Source organism: Ovis aries, chromosome 14 (genome assembly GCF_016772045.2).
Source record: "Ovis aries strain OAR_USU_Benz2616 breed Rambouillet chromosome 14, ARS-UI_Ramb_v3.0, whole genome shotgun sequence".
Lineage (NCBI taxonomy): Eukaryota > Metazoa > Chordata > Mammalia > Artiodactyla > Bovidae > Ovis > Ovis aries.
In genome coordinates, this window is record NC_056067.1 from 34,569,251 (window position 1) to 34,586,542 (window position 17,292).

The 17,292-nt window shown below is 52.8% G+C and overlaps 1 protein-coding gene across 19 annotated transcripts in view; it reads right to left on the bottom strand.

Annotated features, from left to right (window-relative positions):
• Positions 1 to 660: 660 nt before the first annotated feature.
• ZDHHC1 (zinc finger DHHC-type containing 1) overlaps positions 661 to 17,292 on the bottom strand; it is a 33,900-nt gene continuing 17,268 nt past the window's right edge. For 8 of the 19 annotated variants that reach the window (XM_027978080.2, XM_027978078.2, XM_042231808.1 and 5 more), the window contains 11 exons: positions 13,766 to 13,811; positions 12,125 to 12,367; positions 7,558 to 7,733; positions 5,815 to 5,916; positions 5,298 to 5,422; positions 5,046 to 5,204; positions 4,661 to 4,773; positions 1,773 to 1,855; positions 1,447 to 1,540; positions 1,232 to 1,310; positions 661 to 1,120 (listed from right to left, as the gene is read on the bottom strand). In XM_027978080.2, coding sequence (XP_027833881.1) covers positions 855 to 1,120; positions 1,232 to 1,310; positions 1,447 to 1,540; positions 1,773 to 1,855; positions 4,661 to 4,773; positions 5,046 to 5,204; positions 5,298 to 5,422; positions 5,815 to 5,916; positions 7,558 to 7,733; positions 12,125 to 12,367; positions 13,766 to 13,774 — 1,449 coding nt within the window. In that variant the 5' untranslated portion in view covers positions 13,775 to 13,811 and the 3' untranslated portion in view covers positions 661 to 854. The other 11 variants (XR_009596299.1, XM_042231806.1, XM_060398397.1 and 8 more) reach the window with 11 other exon arrangements.

The window sequence follows — 17,292 nt, forward strand, 5'->3', positions numbered from 1 at the left end:
CATCCTGGCCTCCGCCCGAAGTTCAAAGCTGGTCCCCAGCGTCAGGGGAGATCCAGCTTCCCAGAGCAGCAACCAAAAAGGCCTTTGGTGGGGGACTGGCGCGGGGCGGGGGGGGGGGGGGGGCGGGGGAGGGGAGACATGCAGAGGAGTGAGGCGTCCCTTCCCTTAGTGACATGGGGTCTAGAGCTGGCTCAAGACCACAGCTCTCCAATGAACGTGTAGCATCCCAGGTCACAACTTCGGGTCACTGGGGGCGGGAGGGGACAGTGAACGAATCCTGAGTGCTCCGGGATCTACACCAACGTTGGCCTTGCGGGCGGGGAAAAGCTCCTGGACCTCCTGGGTCCGCACCCTCATTTATTCTCACCCCACCCGGGTATCAGCCTCGGCATCTCTGCTTCCGCTGCTGCCTTCCTAACACAAATGCTGCTTTCCTTCTCTCTCCAAGTGCAAACCCTATCTTCAAGAAAAATAACCTCCGCTAGGGAGCTTCTAGGGCCTTTCCCAACCAGGAGCCTGGTACTTGAGTTTCTCCATATGACAATCTGGATGGCCACCCAATGTGGGGGACCCATCTCACCCTCTGCTCCTAGGCCAATAGGCAATGATGCGGCTCCAAGAGGGCCCGTGACCCCTGTCATTAAGAAAGTGTGCACCAAGTCCGCAAAAGCATAAAAAAGTTTATTGGAGTATCACAGCTGGTTGGGTGGGTATTGCTGAGTAGTGGAATGGGGAGTGGGGCCGATCCTGCCGGCCCTTAGGGGCCCCTAAAGTGCACTCTGTGCGGCGGGGATGGGGTTTTGCATAGAGAGTCGGTCCCGCCGCTCCTCCGCCATCCCTGCTTCTCCGCCCAGCTAAGCCAGATCAGCCTCCGGGCCGCCCCGCACGCGGGGCTTGCCGCTGCTCGGGCTCACGAAAACCGCGGGTGCAAGCGCCTGCAGCGCCAGCCGGGGCTCTCGGAGCCTACCCACCGGGGCGGCCAGAGCGGCGCTGCCTAGGCGCGTCTGAGCCACTGGGATCTCGTCCAAGGACTCGGCTGACGCCGAGTGATAGGCTCCTACAGGGCTGGCGTCCGCGGAATCCGACGATGAGCTGGAGCGGCGGCCGGGGGTCCGGGGCCCTATTGGGGTTGGAAGAGAACGTAAGACTAGGAGCTGCTAGTCACTAAGGGCCCTACCTTTCTCTCCCTTGGAGCTGCCGGAGCAGATTCCGGTCAGGAAGGGACGCTCACCCGGCAGCCTGGGCAACTGGGGCTCTCGGTCTAAGGTCCCAGAGGTCGGTACCTTATACATGCGCCGCTTCCTCTTTTTCTGCAGAGACAGGGGGAAGCCTGAATAATCCTTCCCCAGACCTTACCTCGCCAAAAGACGCGGAGGAATGGAGAGGGTAGAGGCTTGTTTCCCATCCCCTTCCACCTGGGCAGGAGCCCAGCACAGTGCCGCCTACCTGGGGTGGTATCCGGGGGGGCAGAGCGAGAGTCTCTGAGGAGGAGGGCGGTGGAGGCTCCACTTGGCCGCGGGTGGCAAGGAATCGGGAGGGACTGAAGGGGAAGTGCGAGGGTAAGTGCTGGATGCTGTTGTTCCTTCAAATACCACCCTGTTGGAGGTTCTAAAATAAGCCTCCCTTCCTGGCTGGAAGGAGGCATTGATCTGTCCAAGGCCACATTGGGCTGGACCAAGACCCATGCCTTGGCTTTGGCCTAACTCCTTTCTCCCACCTCATTGCCACACCAGTGGGAGATGTGAGGTGGCACTTGCCCAAGTTGCACTCACTTGGCATTCACTGCGGCAGGCCTGGCCTGGCCAGGGGGCTCTGGGCGCACATGGCTGAAGGTCCGCATGTAGAGCTCCATCTCCTGGGGAAGGTGGAGGTGAGGGAGGCTGGGAAGCCAGGTATGGGTCCAGGGCCTCCTGGGTCCTTAGGCCCACTCTGTCTAGGACACACCCCCTTACTGTTCTCTTTGGGAAGTGTGGGCAAAGAGGTCTAGGGCTGTTCTCTAGGCTTCCCAGTTATGCTGGGAAAACCCCAATGCAGAATGAGGCTTAAAACACCTGTGTTTGTACCTTACCCCAACCCCATTGTTTTCCTCACTTCAGTCAAATTCCACCTCCTCCGGGAAGCCTCCAGCCTCATGGGTCCAATGTACCCAGTCTAGGGCTGTTCTGGCCAAGTGGGGGTGGGGCAAAGAGGGACTCAGAGAGGCCTCCTCTTGCTCCTGGCTCCTTCTAACTCTTCAATCTCTAAACCAACTTTTTTCCCTGGTTGGGAGACCCGGCACTTCACACACTCGCATGTGCACCCGCGGCTGCAAGGCTACATGCAGGGATCCATGGCTCCCTGAGAGCTGAGTCCTCAGAGTACTAGACACAATCTCAGCTGCTGGAGGGAAGTGGGGGGATGAGTGGTCTCCCCAGCTTCTGTTGGTAAACGGAAGGCAATAAGTGGTGGAAAAAACAGCGCCACGGTCCCACCTGGGACCAGGCTTATGGGTGAGTTCTCTGTCTTGTTTAGTTGCTGATCCTCGCAGTGACCGTTGGAGCAGCAGACCCAACGCCTGAAAGTGAGGCCGGAGGTAGCAGCAGTGGCCTGGGCTTGCACCCTGGCACGCAGCATGCGCCTCTGCCGCGCCAGAGAGGACTGCATGTGAGGAAACAAAAGCCAGAAAAGAGGCCAGAGATGGGAACCTAGCGGAGGATGTGGGGCGGAGCCAGGATGGCGAGGCCCCGCCCCCATCGGGCTCGGGGCAGGGCACCGGACAGCTGTCGCTGGCTCCGCAGTTGTTTCCATGGAGACCCAGGCGTCCTGACTAATGCAGAGAAGACACTGTAACAGCAACGCCGTCTCTAAAACAAGCCTATGTTTGGGGGCAACGGCTCCAGAGTGGGGCCCCTCCCGCATTCCTGCTCAGGGTGGGGGTGGGGAGGCTGCCTGCAGGACAGCCCTAGCAGGTCTCGGGACGAGCCCAGCCAGTCACGGGTTGGCTACACAGATGCGGAGAAGGAGGCCCCAGGCAAGCCCTGTGTGCAACATCTGCTCAGGCTGGCCCTTTGGAGAGGACTGTGGGGGTGCCAGCCTGAGAAGGGGAGCCTTGGGAAAGAGGAAGGGGTCAAAGCCCAGTCACAAGGACTGGGACATCAAGGTAATCCTTCCCCCACACATTTCCTCTGCACCAGTGTGGACTTAGTACCCTCCAGGGCCCAGGAAAGAGGAGGCAAAGCCTACCCTGGTGCTCCTGGGGTCCAGAAGCGGAGGACTGAGGGCAGCAGTTGTAGAGGATCATCCCAGAAGCCTGACGAGTCACAATGAGACAGGAGCCAGGCCCTAGCCAGCTGGGGAGGTTTGAAGGTGCCACCAGGGTGTCCCCATTCAAACTCCCCTCCTCACAGCTGTCCCTACAATCCTCCCTGAGACCTTCAAAACATGCCCATTCCTGAGTGGTATAATACATGGAACCTCTTCACCTCAGCTCTCCACCCTGCTCCCTCTGCGAAGGTCTCCCTCAGGTCATTTTCAGATGATATTAAGTGCCCTGGCTGCTGGCACATCTAGCCTCGAAGCCTAAGCAGGCAGTAACTGCAGAGCCAGGGCCCTGAGCCTTTGAGTTTGGGGATCCCAAGGCCAGCCCAAATGGGCACTGTTGTGAAGCTTGAAGTCTCCTGCTTACCTCTCTGAGCTCTCTCCTCTGCGAAGTGGGGTGATGCCCACTCCCAGGATGGCTGCCACTGTGCTTACAAGGGTTCAGGGCCCAGCACTAGGGCAGGTACACAGCAGTGTGGCAGGGGTTGGGGGGAGGTTTCTCCACTAACAGCCATCACTCCCCCAGGCCTTCCCAGACCTGGCAGCCTGGCCCATCCCATGGCAATGAGAAGAGGAGAGGTGGGGTCCCAAACCCTTCCTCAATCCACCCACTTGCCTGTGTTTGTGTCCAGTTGCCATGAGGACTTTGTATCCAGAACTCAGCCTTCCCAACAAGGCCTGCCTGGGCCCCCTGCCTTCCCAGTCCCTGGGGGCTCCAAAGACAGGCCCACCCCACCCCCAGCTGTTGACCTCAGGAAGCCAAGGGGCGTGGGAATGGGGATAGGCTGATTAGCAGCTGGGCTGGCCAGGCCCTGAGCCTGGGCTGGAGGATTCCTGCTTCAGAGTGTGGAGACCTTAACTCTTCCTAGACCCAGCTTTTAAAATCTTTCTTGGCCTCAATTTGTTCATCTGCAACATGGGGATAGTAGCATGACCTGCCTCATGGGCTGTTTCAAGATTTGAATGGGATAATGGGTATAAAGGCTCAGGGTCACAGGTGAAGAGATCTGATGGCTCCATCCCGGTGACCCAGTCCTCGGTCCATCCCTCTCTCTTCTCCTTCAGCCCCACCCTGCCCACTTCCAGGCTCCCGCTTTCTGCACCCTCCAGCGTGTGCTTGGAGCCTTTCCCCTGGGGTCAGGGAAATGCAGGACTCCCTCTGGCTGTGCTCACACTTGAACAAGCAGGCACATGCTTAGTACACACTTGCCCTCGCCCCTGCTGCCTCCAGCACCCCCTACCAGCTGCTATTCCAGGCCTGCTTCCCTTTGCCCTGTCTTATCATTGACTACTTGCTGCGTAGCCCACCACCCCTCCCACACCCCTTCTCCCACTCCCTCAGCATTCTGGGACACTTCTATACCTGAATGGGCCGCATCTTCGGGGGACATGACTCGAGCTCCCTGTGGGCCCCCTTTGCCTCCTGTGGTGGACGATGCTGCACAATGTACTCGTAGGTGGTGAGCTTGTGCCACACTGGGGGGTGAAGATAGGGTTCAGTGTAATGGAAAAGGAAGGTGAACCTGGGGTTCAGAAGGTGAGGAAGGGTACCCAGACGCAGGCTAAAACCCATTGTGTCCATATACACTAAGCCATAGAGTAAGACGAGTCACCATTAGAGAGCCAGCACCAGGAAGGGGCATAGTTTCAGGGCTCCACAGCCCAAACTGGGTAACTTCCTCCAGCCTAGGGACCCCATCCCCTGCAAGGCAGGTGTGGGTGTGTATGTGGGGCGGGGTGGCACTTACTGAGATAAATGTGGAAGCAGAGCAGGTGGCCGAGCAGGGCTGTGGAGAGCAGGCCCAGAAGGATGAGTAGGGCAGCCAGAGCCAGGATGGCAGGAGCCTGCGTCTCCACAGGGGCGGCAGGCAGGAACACGAACCACACATCTGTGTGATTCTTCAGGACTGCAAGGCACGAGCAGACTGTGCTCAGCCAGGGCTATGACAAGTGACCAGAACAGGCTAGGGGGTGGGGGTGGGCCTGGAACCCAGACTGACCTTCAAAGTGGCGGTTGGTACGCAGCCGCATGGGGTTGACAAAGAACTCCACAAAGACATAAGTGGCCACCAGTACGAGGAGCAGGACACCCAGTAAGGCAGATGCCACACTGTGTAGAAAGAGCCTGGGCCCAGCCATGGGCAACTGTCAGCACCCAGGTGCTCCAGCTGGGCAAGGGCCCAGAGCTCAGAAGGGCCAGTGGTTGGGAGGGGGAGCTGGGCCTCTGACCCCACCGCCCTAACTCCTCAGGAAGCCGAAGGCTTAGGGCAAAGGTGAAGATAGGCAGCCACCCCCAATAGGCTCTCCACCTTTCCCTGGGCCAAGAGGAGAAAGATTCCAAACCTACCCTCAGCCCTGTCAGGTGGAAGCCATGGAGAGCCTCACCCTCAGACCAGCGCACAGGTCTCCCAAGTACCTCCCATCCTCTCCTGGCCCCATATGAAGGTTCAAGGGCCCTGGTTCACACACTTCAACATGCATCCCCAGGTACCCCTGTGGTCCGGATCTGGGTCTCACCGGTAGTTCCTCTCGCCCACACAGTTGTTGAGCCACTTGCAGTGGTGGTCAAAGCCGCACACGCATTTGTTACAGGCGCTGCAGTGCTTGGAACGAGCACTCCTGCGGTGGGAGGGGGCACAGAGCGATCGCGGGCGTACCCCACCCTCTGTTGACCATCCTGGCCTGGGGGTTGCCGGTTCTGTGCCTGGAGCGGGTCACTCACCCGCGCCTAAGCGCAGAGCAGAGCGCATCTACAGGGAGCGTGCGCGCCCTCTGGTGACGGGCACGGTGGGGCGGGACACCTAGAGGAGACAGCGCTTCTGAAGGGGTGGGGAGGCGCAGGCGGGAAGGGAGGTGTACCCAGGGATGAGAGGAGTAGACAGCGCTATACTGTCCCCCTCTGGAACTATGCATATGGGTGATGGTGATATGAAATGAAAATGGAGGTTCCTTTCCAAGCAAGGACCCCCTTTCTCCAGTCAGGAGACAATGCAGGTATGGGGCCAGGTAGCAGAAGAGAGCAAGGCTGCTGGACCCATTGCTTGCATTGCTCTTCCTGATATCACCATTTTTTTTTTTTTTTTGAGTCTCTGCTTCTCTGCCAGACTGTGGGAATTTTTCTGGCATTCTTCCAGAAAACTCCAGTCTATCTGGGATAAACCAAAGGAGCCAAAGGGAGCAGGGCAGGCAGACATCTGGGTGAGCAGCAAGCAGTTCACCACAGGGGATGAGGGGAGGCCAAGTTAGGGATGCAAGTGAATCTCCCTGCCCCATGGAGGAAACAGGAAAGCCCAAAGGAGAGTGGAAAGATAAGTTTCAGTCCCCTTTCGCAGAACAGAATGGAGCCCTGGAACAGGCAACAACTGCCAGAGTATCCACTGAGGAACAGAACACTGACTGGCGTCTAGTGAAGGAAAGGATTGTCTGATGCCAAAGTCCTCAGCATCTTAACACCACTGGCTCTTTCTCTGTCCTATGGACAGAGCTCCTTCAACAAAATTCCTGGGTCTTAATATTAAAAGTTGGTGTGGGGTGGGGGGAGCTAGCCTTGAACCATACCCAATCCCAGATCCCCTTCTCAAGGCTGAGAGACTGGGATGCTCCAGGGAAGGGCCTAGGGAGGCAGTCTGGACCAGCCACAGCGTTTGGGCTCTGTACATTCTAACTCCTCAATGCGACCTGGAGTAAGTCACTTGGCTTCTCTGGGGCTCAGAGTTGTGCATAAACAAGGATAACAGTATATTGTCTCCAGCTCCAGGCAGGCTGGGTTGTGAATCCGGCTCTGCTGCCCAAGAGCCATATGACCAACCTCAGCCTTTCGGAGCACTGGATTCTTCCTCTTCTGTGAAGTGAGAAAGATGTTACCCACCCTGCAGGGTGGTTGTTCATAAGCACTTAGCACATGATAAATACTTGGGTGTTAGCTTCTGTTAGTTCCCCTCCCTGCCCATACCTGGGGATGCTAGTGAGAGAAGGGGGTGGTTACTGGCAGAGTTAGTCATTAGCAATGTTTGTAGCAGTGCCAAATGTTTCCTACTTTAACTGATGGAAATGCTATTCCTCATCTTCTGCTTCCAGGCACCTTCTCCTTCACCCAGTTCTCTGTCACTCCACCAAGATTCTTGACTGTGTGAAATATGAGGGTTCTGAGGCTTCGGGACAACCGTGAAGGCTGGGCATGCCCCTGTCTGCCTTGAGCTCCCGCTGGCAGTTCCCCAGGCGCGCTCATCGGTCACACACACCCAGTCCACATGCACTCACACATCCACGTCGCACAAGTTGCAGTGTAGGTCTTCAATGACGTGTGCATGTTGGCTGCGGTTGAAGATGGGCAGAGGCCCTGCATAGCTCTTGTCCCGCACATTGGCATCTGCTGGATCGATGGAAACAGCAGTCAGGTGCACCACGAGGTGACCAGCAAAGATGGCGCCCATGCACTGGCCCAGCAGGTTAAAGACTCACCACACTGCTGGTTGAGAGCCCACCCCTACTTCCTGTGGCCAAAGAACTGTTCTCTACCTGTATCCAATTCCCCAGTGCAGAGACTCTGCCTGTGCTACCTCCTATCTCCAGTCCCCCAAGAGCCTCCTTGTCAGACATCTCTAGCATACCCATGCCCTAGATGGAAGAACAGAGGGGCTATCTGGTAATGGAGCTCACAAATCAGCACTGCTGCTGTTGAGGAGACCAACTACAGGGCCCTGGCCTCACTGCCCCAGACGTGGTGCAGACCCTGGCTGGTCTTACCTCAGAATCTGACCTGGTTTCAGATTCTGAATGGTGAAATAAGACTAAAAGAGATCCTCCTCTAAGGTTGAAGGACCCAAAATATAAACTCTAAGCTCATTTATCTTGCTTCTGAGAAGGATGCAAACATCCCCTCCCAGAAGCCAGGCCAGCTGGAGAAACACTTGCAGACAGAGCCTCATAGACCCACTGCCTCCCTAGTCCAGAGTTCAGGTACTTGGAATCCTGGGGCTGAATGGGATGGCCTGACATGTTTAAGGGCTGGCCAGTGGGCACATGGCCAATTCCTGAAACACAGATCTTCCAGGACCTATCTGCTCAGCAACTGGACCAAAGGCTGGGCACAAGTATGCAGACAACTTACTGCAAAGTGAATGTGTAAAACTTTATAAATAGATTCCACCCAGTCAGCCATCCACCCTCCATCTAGTTATTCATCCATCCATCTGTCCTTTTGCTAGCCAGTCAGATATCTCTCCATCATTTATCCTCCATCCATCAGCTGTCCAACCTCCTTTTTTCTTCCTCCTCCCAGCAGCCAAATTTTCTTACACGTCTGCAGGAGCCAGGCTCCACCCTAACTTGCTGTACCAGAGCTGACAGAGACAATCCTGTGACCCACCACAACCTCTCTATCCCTACAACCCTGGCTCTGGATCAGGCCTTCACCTCTTGCTTGTTGGGCTATTCCATAGTCTCTGGACTCTGCTCCTCCTGTCTGGGTCCCCTTGAGTGTACTCTTCACTTGGTCCTGAAGTGAGCTCCGAAAAGCTTAAACTTAAGGCCTTGACTGCTTAAACCCCTGCAGTGGCTTTCAATGGCTCTCAAGCTAAAGTTTACTCTTCAGGTTCAATGCTCATGGCCCCTTTCATTCTGGCTCCTCTCAAACCTCTTGGTATTACCAACCACTACTCCTCACCATTCCAGCCTCTTTTCAGACACACTGAATGTGGGCAAACATTTAGTTTCCTGCCTGCTTCAATACTTCTCCCACTCCCCACCCCCTGGTTCATTCATTCAACTATTTACTGAGGTCTTTCTCTACATCAGCCACTGGGGCATATGGCAGGAACAAACAGACTTGGTCCCTATCCCCAAGGAGCCCACAGTCTTGCAGGAAACACAGATGTTAATCAAAGAGTAGGTTGATTGTGATAAAGTTCATGGGACTATGTGAGTTTGCAACTGGGTGACCTCCTCTAGTCGAAAGGGATATGGGAAGCTTCTCTGAGGAAGTATTATGTCAGCTGATACCTGGAGTGGCACAGGAACCAGCAGGAAATATAAAGAGGAAAGGGGGCCTGGCTGGGTGCCGGGAGCAAGCAGAGCCCCAAATAACAGGGTGGCTGATGTGTGGTTCTAGCTCAACTCGTTGGTGCCATGCCAGAAAGAGAGCCTATGTCACCAAATTCTGGCTTTTCTAAACCAGAAATCTGGATTTGTATCTGGATGTATGAGGCATCTCATTTTTTTAATTTTTAAAATTTTAAAATGCTGACAAAGAAATAAGTAATTTTTAAAATGTACCTGCTGAAGAAGCCCTTCAGATATGTCTATTTAGTGTGTTATTATCACTCAATTTTAAAAAATCTATAGGCCAAACTGGCCCATGGACTGCTAGTTCTTGACTTCTGACTTAGCTGGGTATTGGGATGGAGAGAGGAGCTAAGGGCTTCCACAGAGACCAGTGTTGTCACAACAGAACAACAGAGGAAATAAAATAAGATGATGATGGGGAAGTGGGCAGAGTCCAGAATGTGGAGAGCCTTGAGGATCTTGAACCTTATGGCAGGAAGAAGCCATTACAGGGTCTTAGTAACTTTATCATTTTTGTATTTTGAAAGGGCACTCTGGCTGCAGAGAGAGACAGACTGGCTGGAGTGAGAGCATGTGCAGGGAGACCTGTTTGGAGACGAAATGATCATCTAGGTAAGAGAGGCAGCTGGCAGTGGAGAGAAAAGAGGGCAAATACAATACCTTTTGGGAGGCAAAATCAACAGGACCTGATGACTGACTGGACATAGATGATGAAGGGAGAGGGTGGAGCCAAGAATACCGAGCGAGGGCAGGAGGAAGGAAGGCGGGGAGCTGAGAGCAATAGAAGCGCATTTGGGCCCCTGGTGATGTTGGTCTACATGGCCCTCCTCCTGCACCCACATTCTGCTGAATGAGTCCCTACCCTCTTACTTACCAAGTGATGATCTCCACACTACTAGGTTTTCCTCCAGTTGGAAGCTGAGCACTGAGAACCGGGGCCCTGTGTTCTCATCCTTGCAACCCCAGGGCCCAGGCCAGTTCTAGGCACAAGGTGAGTGCTTGGTACGCACAATTACCCTACTTCATTCTTCAGGGGCCCTAAGGGATCCTGCAGAAGGATGGTAGCTTTGATGGGAGGACAGAGAACCATTCAGGCCAGGAAATGGGAGTGCCAAACCAGGTGGTTCTGTGAGCCTCCAGCATTGCCAAAAGCAGTAAATATGGAGAAGACAAAACTCTCAAACCATCCCACTTGCCTCCAAGTCAGGCTGTCTGGGCAGTCCTTCTGGCCTCACTGGATACCAGCTATGTGACCTCAGGAAGTCATTTAATCTCTCTAAGCCCCAGTTTCTTTTCTTTTTTTTTTTTAATTAAAGTCAGGGGAACACCTTCCTTACAGATTATTATGAGGATTGAATGAGATCATCCATGTACAGGGTTGGCACAGTGCCTGGCACATATAGGTGCTCAATAAATTCTAGTTACTCATGTTTACTATTATTTGCTCTAATTCTACTCATTCCAAACCATGTGATTATTAATCAGGTACCTTGATGGCAGAAATCCAGGTAGTCTTGAGTGAGTGGTGTACCCATTCCAGGTCATGGGAGGAATGTCCCATGAAGCATTCTACTTAACAGTACTGAATAAGCCCTGTGGGTTACCTCAGAGAAAGTCTAGTTTTCCGAGTTGAGGACTAGGTCCTGGGTCCCAGTGAACCAGGAAGTCCCCCTGTGACACTGCTGGCATCTGAGACAAACAACCTTCTCTAGAGTATTTCTCCATTCACCTGACCTTGTCACCTACCAGCCAAGGGCTCTATGGTTTCCCAAGAGAGCATGCTCACACTCACGGCTCATACATTCTGGAGCTCACACACACATCTGGTGTGCTCCCTGTCCCCTGCCTGGGAAGCAGGCAGGATTCTTCCTGTCAAACAGAGGAGGAGGCTGAGATGCGCAGTTGGCAGAAGCAGTTCAGCCTGGTGCAGCCCTTCAAGGGCTGAGTTGAAGGGTGCTGATTACGCCTGAGACTTTCAAATTCATCCCTGTTAACTCCTTTAGCTCACCCTAGGCTACCTTCTCCCAGAGGCCCAAGGAATCGTCTCCACGAAGCATACACACCAGGGCACATTTTCACAGGCACCCTCTGGACTGGGGCACATAGCCACCCGCTGCACCTTAATCCTCTGTTCCTGGGGGTTATGGCCAGGGCAGGGACAGTCACATCACCAAGCTCAGGCAAGTGCGTGTTTGTCACAGTTTTCAGGAGTTTCCAGGGCATCTTTATCCCTCCTCTTGTCAATTCAACCTTCCTTACCCTAAAAGAGTCTGATTTATAAAATCAATGAGCTCCCAAACAGTCCTGGGTATGGCATAATCATCTCTGTAAATAAAACCATATTTTAAATATACCAGGAACTTAATATATAAAGGAGGCTACCATGATTCTTTCCAAAAAGTGAAAAATTATTTCATAAATGGAACATCTCTTTCATCCTTCGTTGAGCTCTGGATATAATTAGCTTAAAGAGAGCTTTAAGGTTCTCATCTATAACTGCTCTTGTTGTACCTCAGTTGATGAAGTTCCCATCTGTGTGGGGCTTTCAACGCTCCAAGGTTCATTAGGTCTTTCCCCTCATCCAGTCAGGCAGAGGGGTCAGATGGGTGTTGGAGGCCCCAGGTAGGCAGCTGGACTCCAAGGCAGAGATAGGGCCCATTTGCACTGTCTGAGGCTCTGGAACCCAGCTTCAGGCCTTGCCCATGTCCCTCCATCCACTGTCTGTACTCTCCCATGTACCAGCCCCACACTTTCCCAAGGATACAGCATAGCCAGCAGGCACCCAGTGGTGAGGCAGGAGGGGAACTAGGACCCCAAAGCCAATCACAGCAAAGAAGAGGTACAGCAGCCAGGCCACAATCTGGAGTGGGTGCGGGGGCCAGCTCCACCCATTCCGGCGGGACCGCTGGCCCTGCAGCTCCGGGGAGGGTCCGCTGGCCTGTGCAGGTGCGGTCCACACATTCTTCTCAGGGGCTGTCTTGTTAGAGGGCTTGTTGCAGATGTTCATCTCCAGAGGGAGAAAGAGTAGAGACAGCATTAGCCTGAGGAGGCCCAGGCTGGAGCCCAAAGCCCCATGCCTGCAGTCATGTTTCAGCAGGAGGGGCAGGCTGGAATGTGAAGCTCTCTCCCAGTTACTCTGCAGGGGGATCCAGGACCCTAGCATGAGGAGCCTGACAGTGAAGGGAGGATGGCAGTAGAGTGCTGGCCTCAAAGCCCCAGAGCGAGCTCTGGCCCCAGCCCTAGCCAGGACAAGGTAGGAGGGTCCAGGGTTTATTTAGGACACAGTGTGACTGCCTGTTACTCAAAGTGCTCTGTTTCCACAGCCATCAAAATTAAGCCCAATAAGACATGTTCTCATCTGGTAACAATATCAGGCTGGAGCCAGAGTGATGAGAACACATGCTGATTCTGTTAGGATTAGTCACCTCCGTCCCGAGGCCCAAATGCAAGTGTCAGAGAGGGCCCCCATACGCTCTGCTAAGGGAAATAGGGAGTGGAAGTACTCAGGAGAGGGATCTGGCCTCTGGTCCTAGCAAACATATACATGCTCTTCAAGGACTGGGGGACCCTGAACCATCTCCCCTGTGCCTCAGATAAACTGCCTGGGCTTCTTGGCTGAAGAGAAGACAGCACACAAGAGACAGGGGAGGATTCCCACTGGTTCTCTCCAGCAGTGGAAATGACCATGTATCTCTAAGTAAACCTGGGCCTAGTGCGGTGAGAACAAAAAAAGTGAGCTGATGCCTTTTGACTCACTTGAGGGAGCTCAGGGAAAGACAAGCATTGTCCAGAGCAAACCACCAGATGGCAGCACTCTTCCACTCCCATCCCACCATCCCTCAGCCCAAGAGCTGACCTGGTTGTCAAAGGATACGTGCAGAGCAGACAGGTGGACCTAGTATTACAGGAAAAAGAGCCCAACCCCCAGTATCTTCTGAACCTGAGGTGAAACCAGAGCCTGGGCAGGCTGTGCCCCACTTGGGTGGACAGGCCAGCTCGGAGCTCTTGGTGGGAAGATCAAAAATCCCTGGCAGCTGGACTCTCCTTTCAGGAGCCCATGCCTTTGGCCAGGGAGTCTGACTAAGACAAAGGGTACGGCAGGACCCTCCCCCACCAGCACATCTGCCTATAACACCTTCCTCACTTCTCAACTCAACAAAATGTGACTTGATCTTCAGAGTCCAGTGCGAGCACCACCTCATCCAGGAAGCTTTCCTTGATGCTCCAAGTGAGTCAGGGGGTCTTTGCACTCAGTTTTTATTGGGCAAGTCACTTTGCCATTTGGTACACTTTGCCATCTCTATGTCTGCTCCCTTATGCCAGCTTCCCCTAAGGGCAACAATGGTACTGTGATTCATCCACCTCTGTTCCCCCACATCCCTTCCCCCAAACATGCAGAACATACCTTGTGCATGGTAGGTGCTCAGTAATGTTTGCTGACTTGAAAACATCTGAAATAAAAGGAAATATGGGTACAGTAAATGATGTGAAATCCTGACCCACTCAAAGCCTCCTGCCCTGTTCTGCCCTGCCTTCAATCTGTATAGTCACCAGGCACCCATACTCCCACCCCATCTCCTCCAGCCCCATGGCTATTTCCCTAACTGCCAAACATTCATACTCAGCCACTCTGCCCTTCATACCACCCAAGGCCCAGGGCCTCCCACAAACCAAACCTGGACATTCTGAGTAGCCTCATCTCAAAGCTAAATGGAGTGATCCTAGTTTTCTCCCAGGAACTCAACTGGAATCCTTTGGTCATTTGCTTTGTCTTCAGTAAACACCAATGAAAGGTGGGAAAAGAACCCCAGCTTTGGAGGAAACAGATCTAGGTTCAACTCCTGGTTCTTTGCTTACTAGCTGAAGGGCTTGAGTTTCTTCATCTGAAAACAGGGGTAGAGATGCCCACCTAGGGCTATATACAGATCAGTAACACATATTGACACATAAATGTTCCCTAAATGGTAGACATTATGATTACCCTTAAATAGCCCTCTGGGGTGGAGAAGGCAATGGCACCCTACTCCAGTACTCCTGCCTGGAAAATCCCATGGACAGAGGAACCTGGAAAGCTGCAGTCCGTGGGGTCACTGATGGTCAGACACGACTGAGCGACTTCACTTTCACTTTCATGCATTGGAAAAGGAAATGGCAGCCCACTCCAGTGTTCTTGCCTGGAGAATCCCAGGGACGGGGGAGTCTGGTGGGCTGCCGTCTATGGGGTCACACAGAGTCGGACACGACTGAAGTGAATTAGCAGCAGCAGCAGCAGCCCTCTGGGGTATCCTCATCTCTCCAGAATGAGGAGGCTACTATATCTGATATCCTAAGAGGTTTTATGAGGTTTATGCCCAAAGTGATGGGGCTGGTTGAAGTTGCTTTCTTAAGTCAGTAGTCCCAAGGAACACATTGTCATAAGAGCTGAGCTGGGTTGTCATTCTAAACTTCTCAGCTTTGATGAAAGATGACAAAGGTGATCAAAAAGCTGGCATCACTTTGTTTGGAAGGTCCCCAGAGGTAGCAAATCTTTGTCCTTGATTTTTGGAAACAAAGGTCATCAGGTCAAGCCCAATGAATACAGTTGAGCTGGGCAGTTCTGCTCAGGAAGACAAATCTTTGTGGCTCCAACATAGGTTCTCTGGTGATCCAATAGGGCAACTTCTTTGAAGGGAACCCATCAAGTAGGGCCCCTAAATCCTGACTTTCTCCTTGCCATCCTCACTCCTGAACAGCCCTACACCTTGAGGTAGTTTAGAAAGAAAGAAGCAGAGGCACATGGCTGGCTGACATGTCCCCACTGCTGGAGTGGGCTGGCAGTGGCCACAGGCACCCCCCAGTGCCCCAGTGTCCCTGATGCCTGAGGCAGGAGAAGTCACCATTTGAGGCCAGGGGCCTACCACCAACAGCTTTAGAGACTGCTCTGATTCCAAACCCCAGTACCCTTGGCTCAGAGAGGTACCACTTTTATGAGACCGTGGATAGGGGGATGGTGCTATTGGGTCTAAGTCCTCTGCAGAAGTGGTAGCACTCTAGAGTAGACTGAGCTGCCCAGGTGGCATGCCACCTGCATTAAAAGTCTGAGCCAACCCACTCTTAACAGATGACATTTTCCTTTATGGAGTTGGTGGCCACAAATTATTTTGACCCCCCAAAAAAAATTTATTAAAAAGGCTCTGAGGTAGGAGAGAATAGGAGATAGGGCTTTAAGCATGGAAGGGACTAAGCACTGTCATCAGACCCAGGGACTTTTCTGGCTGTCCTTCCCCTCTAGGCACTTCCCTAGGAGATCAGACTAAAAGATGTGTCATCCTGCTCCCAGACATGGCCAGCTTGTGCACTCATGTCTTGGCCCAGCCCCCTTGTTCACTAATGATATAAACACATATGAGACCAGGTTCCTGCCCTCAGAGGACTGCCTTCTGCAGGCCCAGACAGACCCAGACAGATATCAGGGAAGTGGGTGAATGGATATTTTGGCAGCCTAGTATGACAGGACACAGAGTGGATGGGTTTGGGGTCAGAGAGCAAGATTCACAGAGAGAGACAGAAATGAGCCCTGGGAAGTTGCAGGGTCAGATCCTAGGTTGAAACCAAGTCCCCCTAAAATCAAGTTCCCTTACTGAAATTGTGATTAATCTATCTAAAACTTTGTTCCCTTTTGAGTCTCCTGTAACTTCAATCTTGTGCTAACTGAAAACTAAACAACCAGAGTCTTATGACTAAAATTACTGAAAACATGTACTAAAATGGCTACTATGGTTGTCATCATCAACACAGGGTTTCTCTCTAGTGCAAGATGAACTAACAGATCCCTGTGCCATGGACCACCTGGATAGAAAATCATAAACCAGAGACTAGAATACTGTAAAAACTACAATTAAGACATGTCACAAAAATGTCACAAGATGATGATTAATCCCAGCCTCTTGGTTCTTTCTCTTAAAAAAAAAAAAAAAAGCCCTAACTCAAAGACCACGGTGGAGTGGACCTGAGGCATATCTCCCACCCCTCCCACTCCCACTCGCTTGGCTCTCACTCCCTTCAATAAATGCTGTACTTTCCTTCACCACAGCCCGGTGTCAGCGGATTTGTTTTGCTGTGTGTTAGGAAAGCAGATCCAACTTCAGTTCTGTAAGAAGGTGATGACAGGAGGCCAGGTGAGTAAGCTTAGGTACTAGTGAAAGAGCCATGGTGAGTCACAGAAAATTTAAACAGGGGAATTGACATAAAGGTGACGGGTGTTTTAGAAAGCTTTCTATTCACAGTGGAAAGGAGGGCATGAGCAAGAAGAGAATGGACTTGGGGGAAGTGACACCACAGCAGACTGGCCCAGGGAGAGCAATCGCCCAGCAGCCCAGTGCTTTGGGAGGAGATGGGCGGGAGGTGGGGGTGAAGCCCACAAGTTTCCCACTGCCCGCCTGATGACCCACTGCATCTTTGATGGGCTGGCAGGTATATGGACCTACCTTGATAAAAGATTCTCAAGTACCTTCAGCTGCCATAGAACAAACCACAGAGTTAAGTTGTTGGAGACAGAAAGAAGGCAAGAACAAAGAGGCCCCATGGAGTGTTAAGGTAAGGCTTCTGAGGTAGGCTGAAAGGGCTATGCAGGTCTCTCCCTGTCCCAACAAGGTGAAGGCCATTGCTGGGATGACAATAATCTATGTTAACCTTCACTTGCTAAAAGCCTAAAATAGCATTTGCAAAATAATATTAGGCTACTTTAACTCATATGCCTAATTTAAGTGAGGAAAAGCTTACCATTTCAAGTTCTCATTATGAACTAGAGAACAGTTACCTGACAGGTTCACTTCCCTCTTGCCCACCTCTGCTCCCACCAAAAAAAAAATATTTAGGAATGCTGTTCTGAGATTCATGAATAGTGCTGTCAAAAGAACCAGACTGAGCTGAAAAGTACTAGCCCTGGAGAGG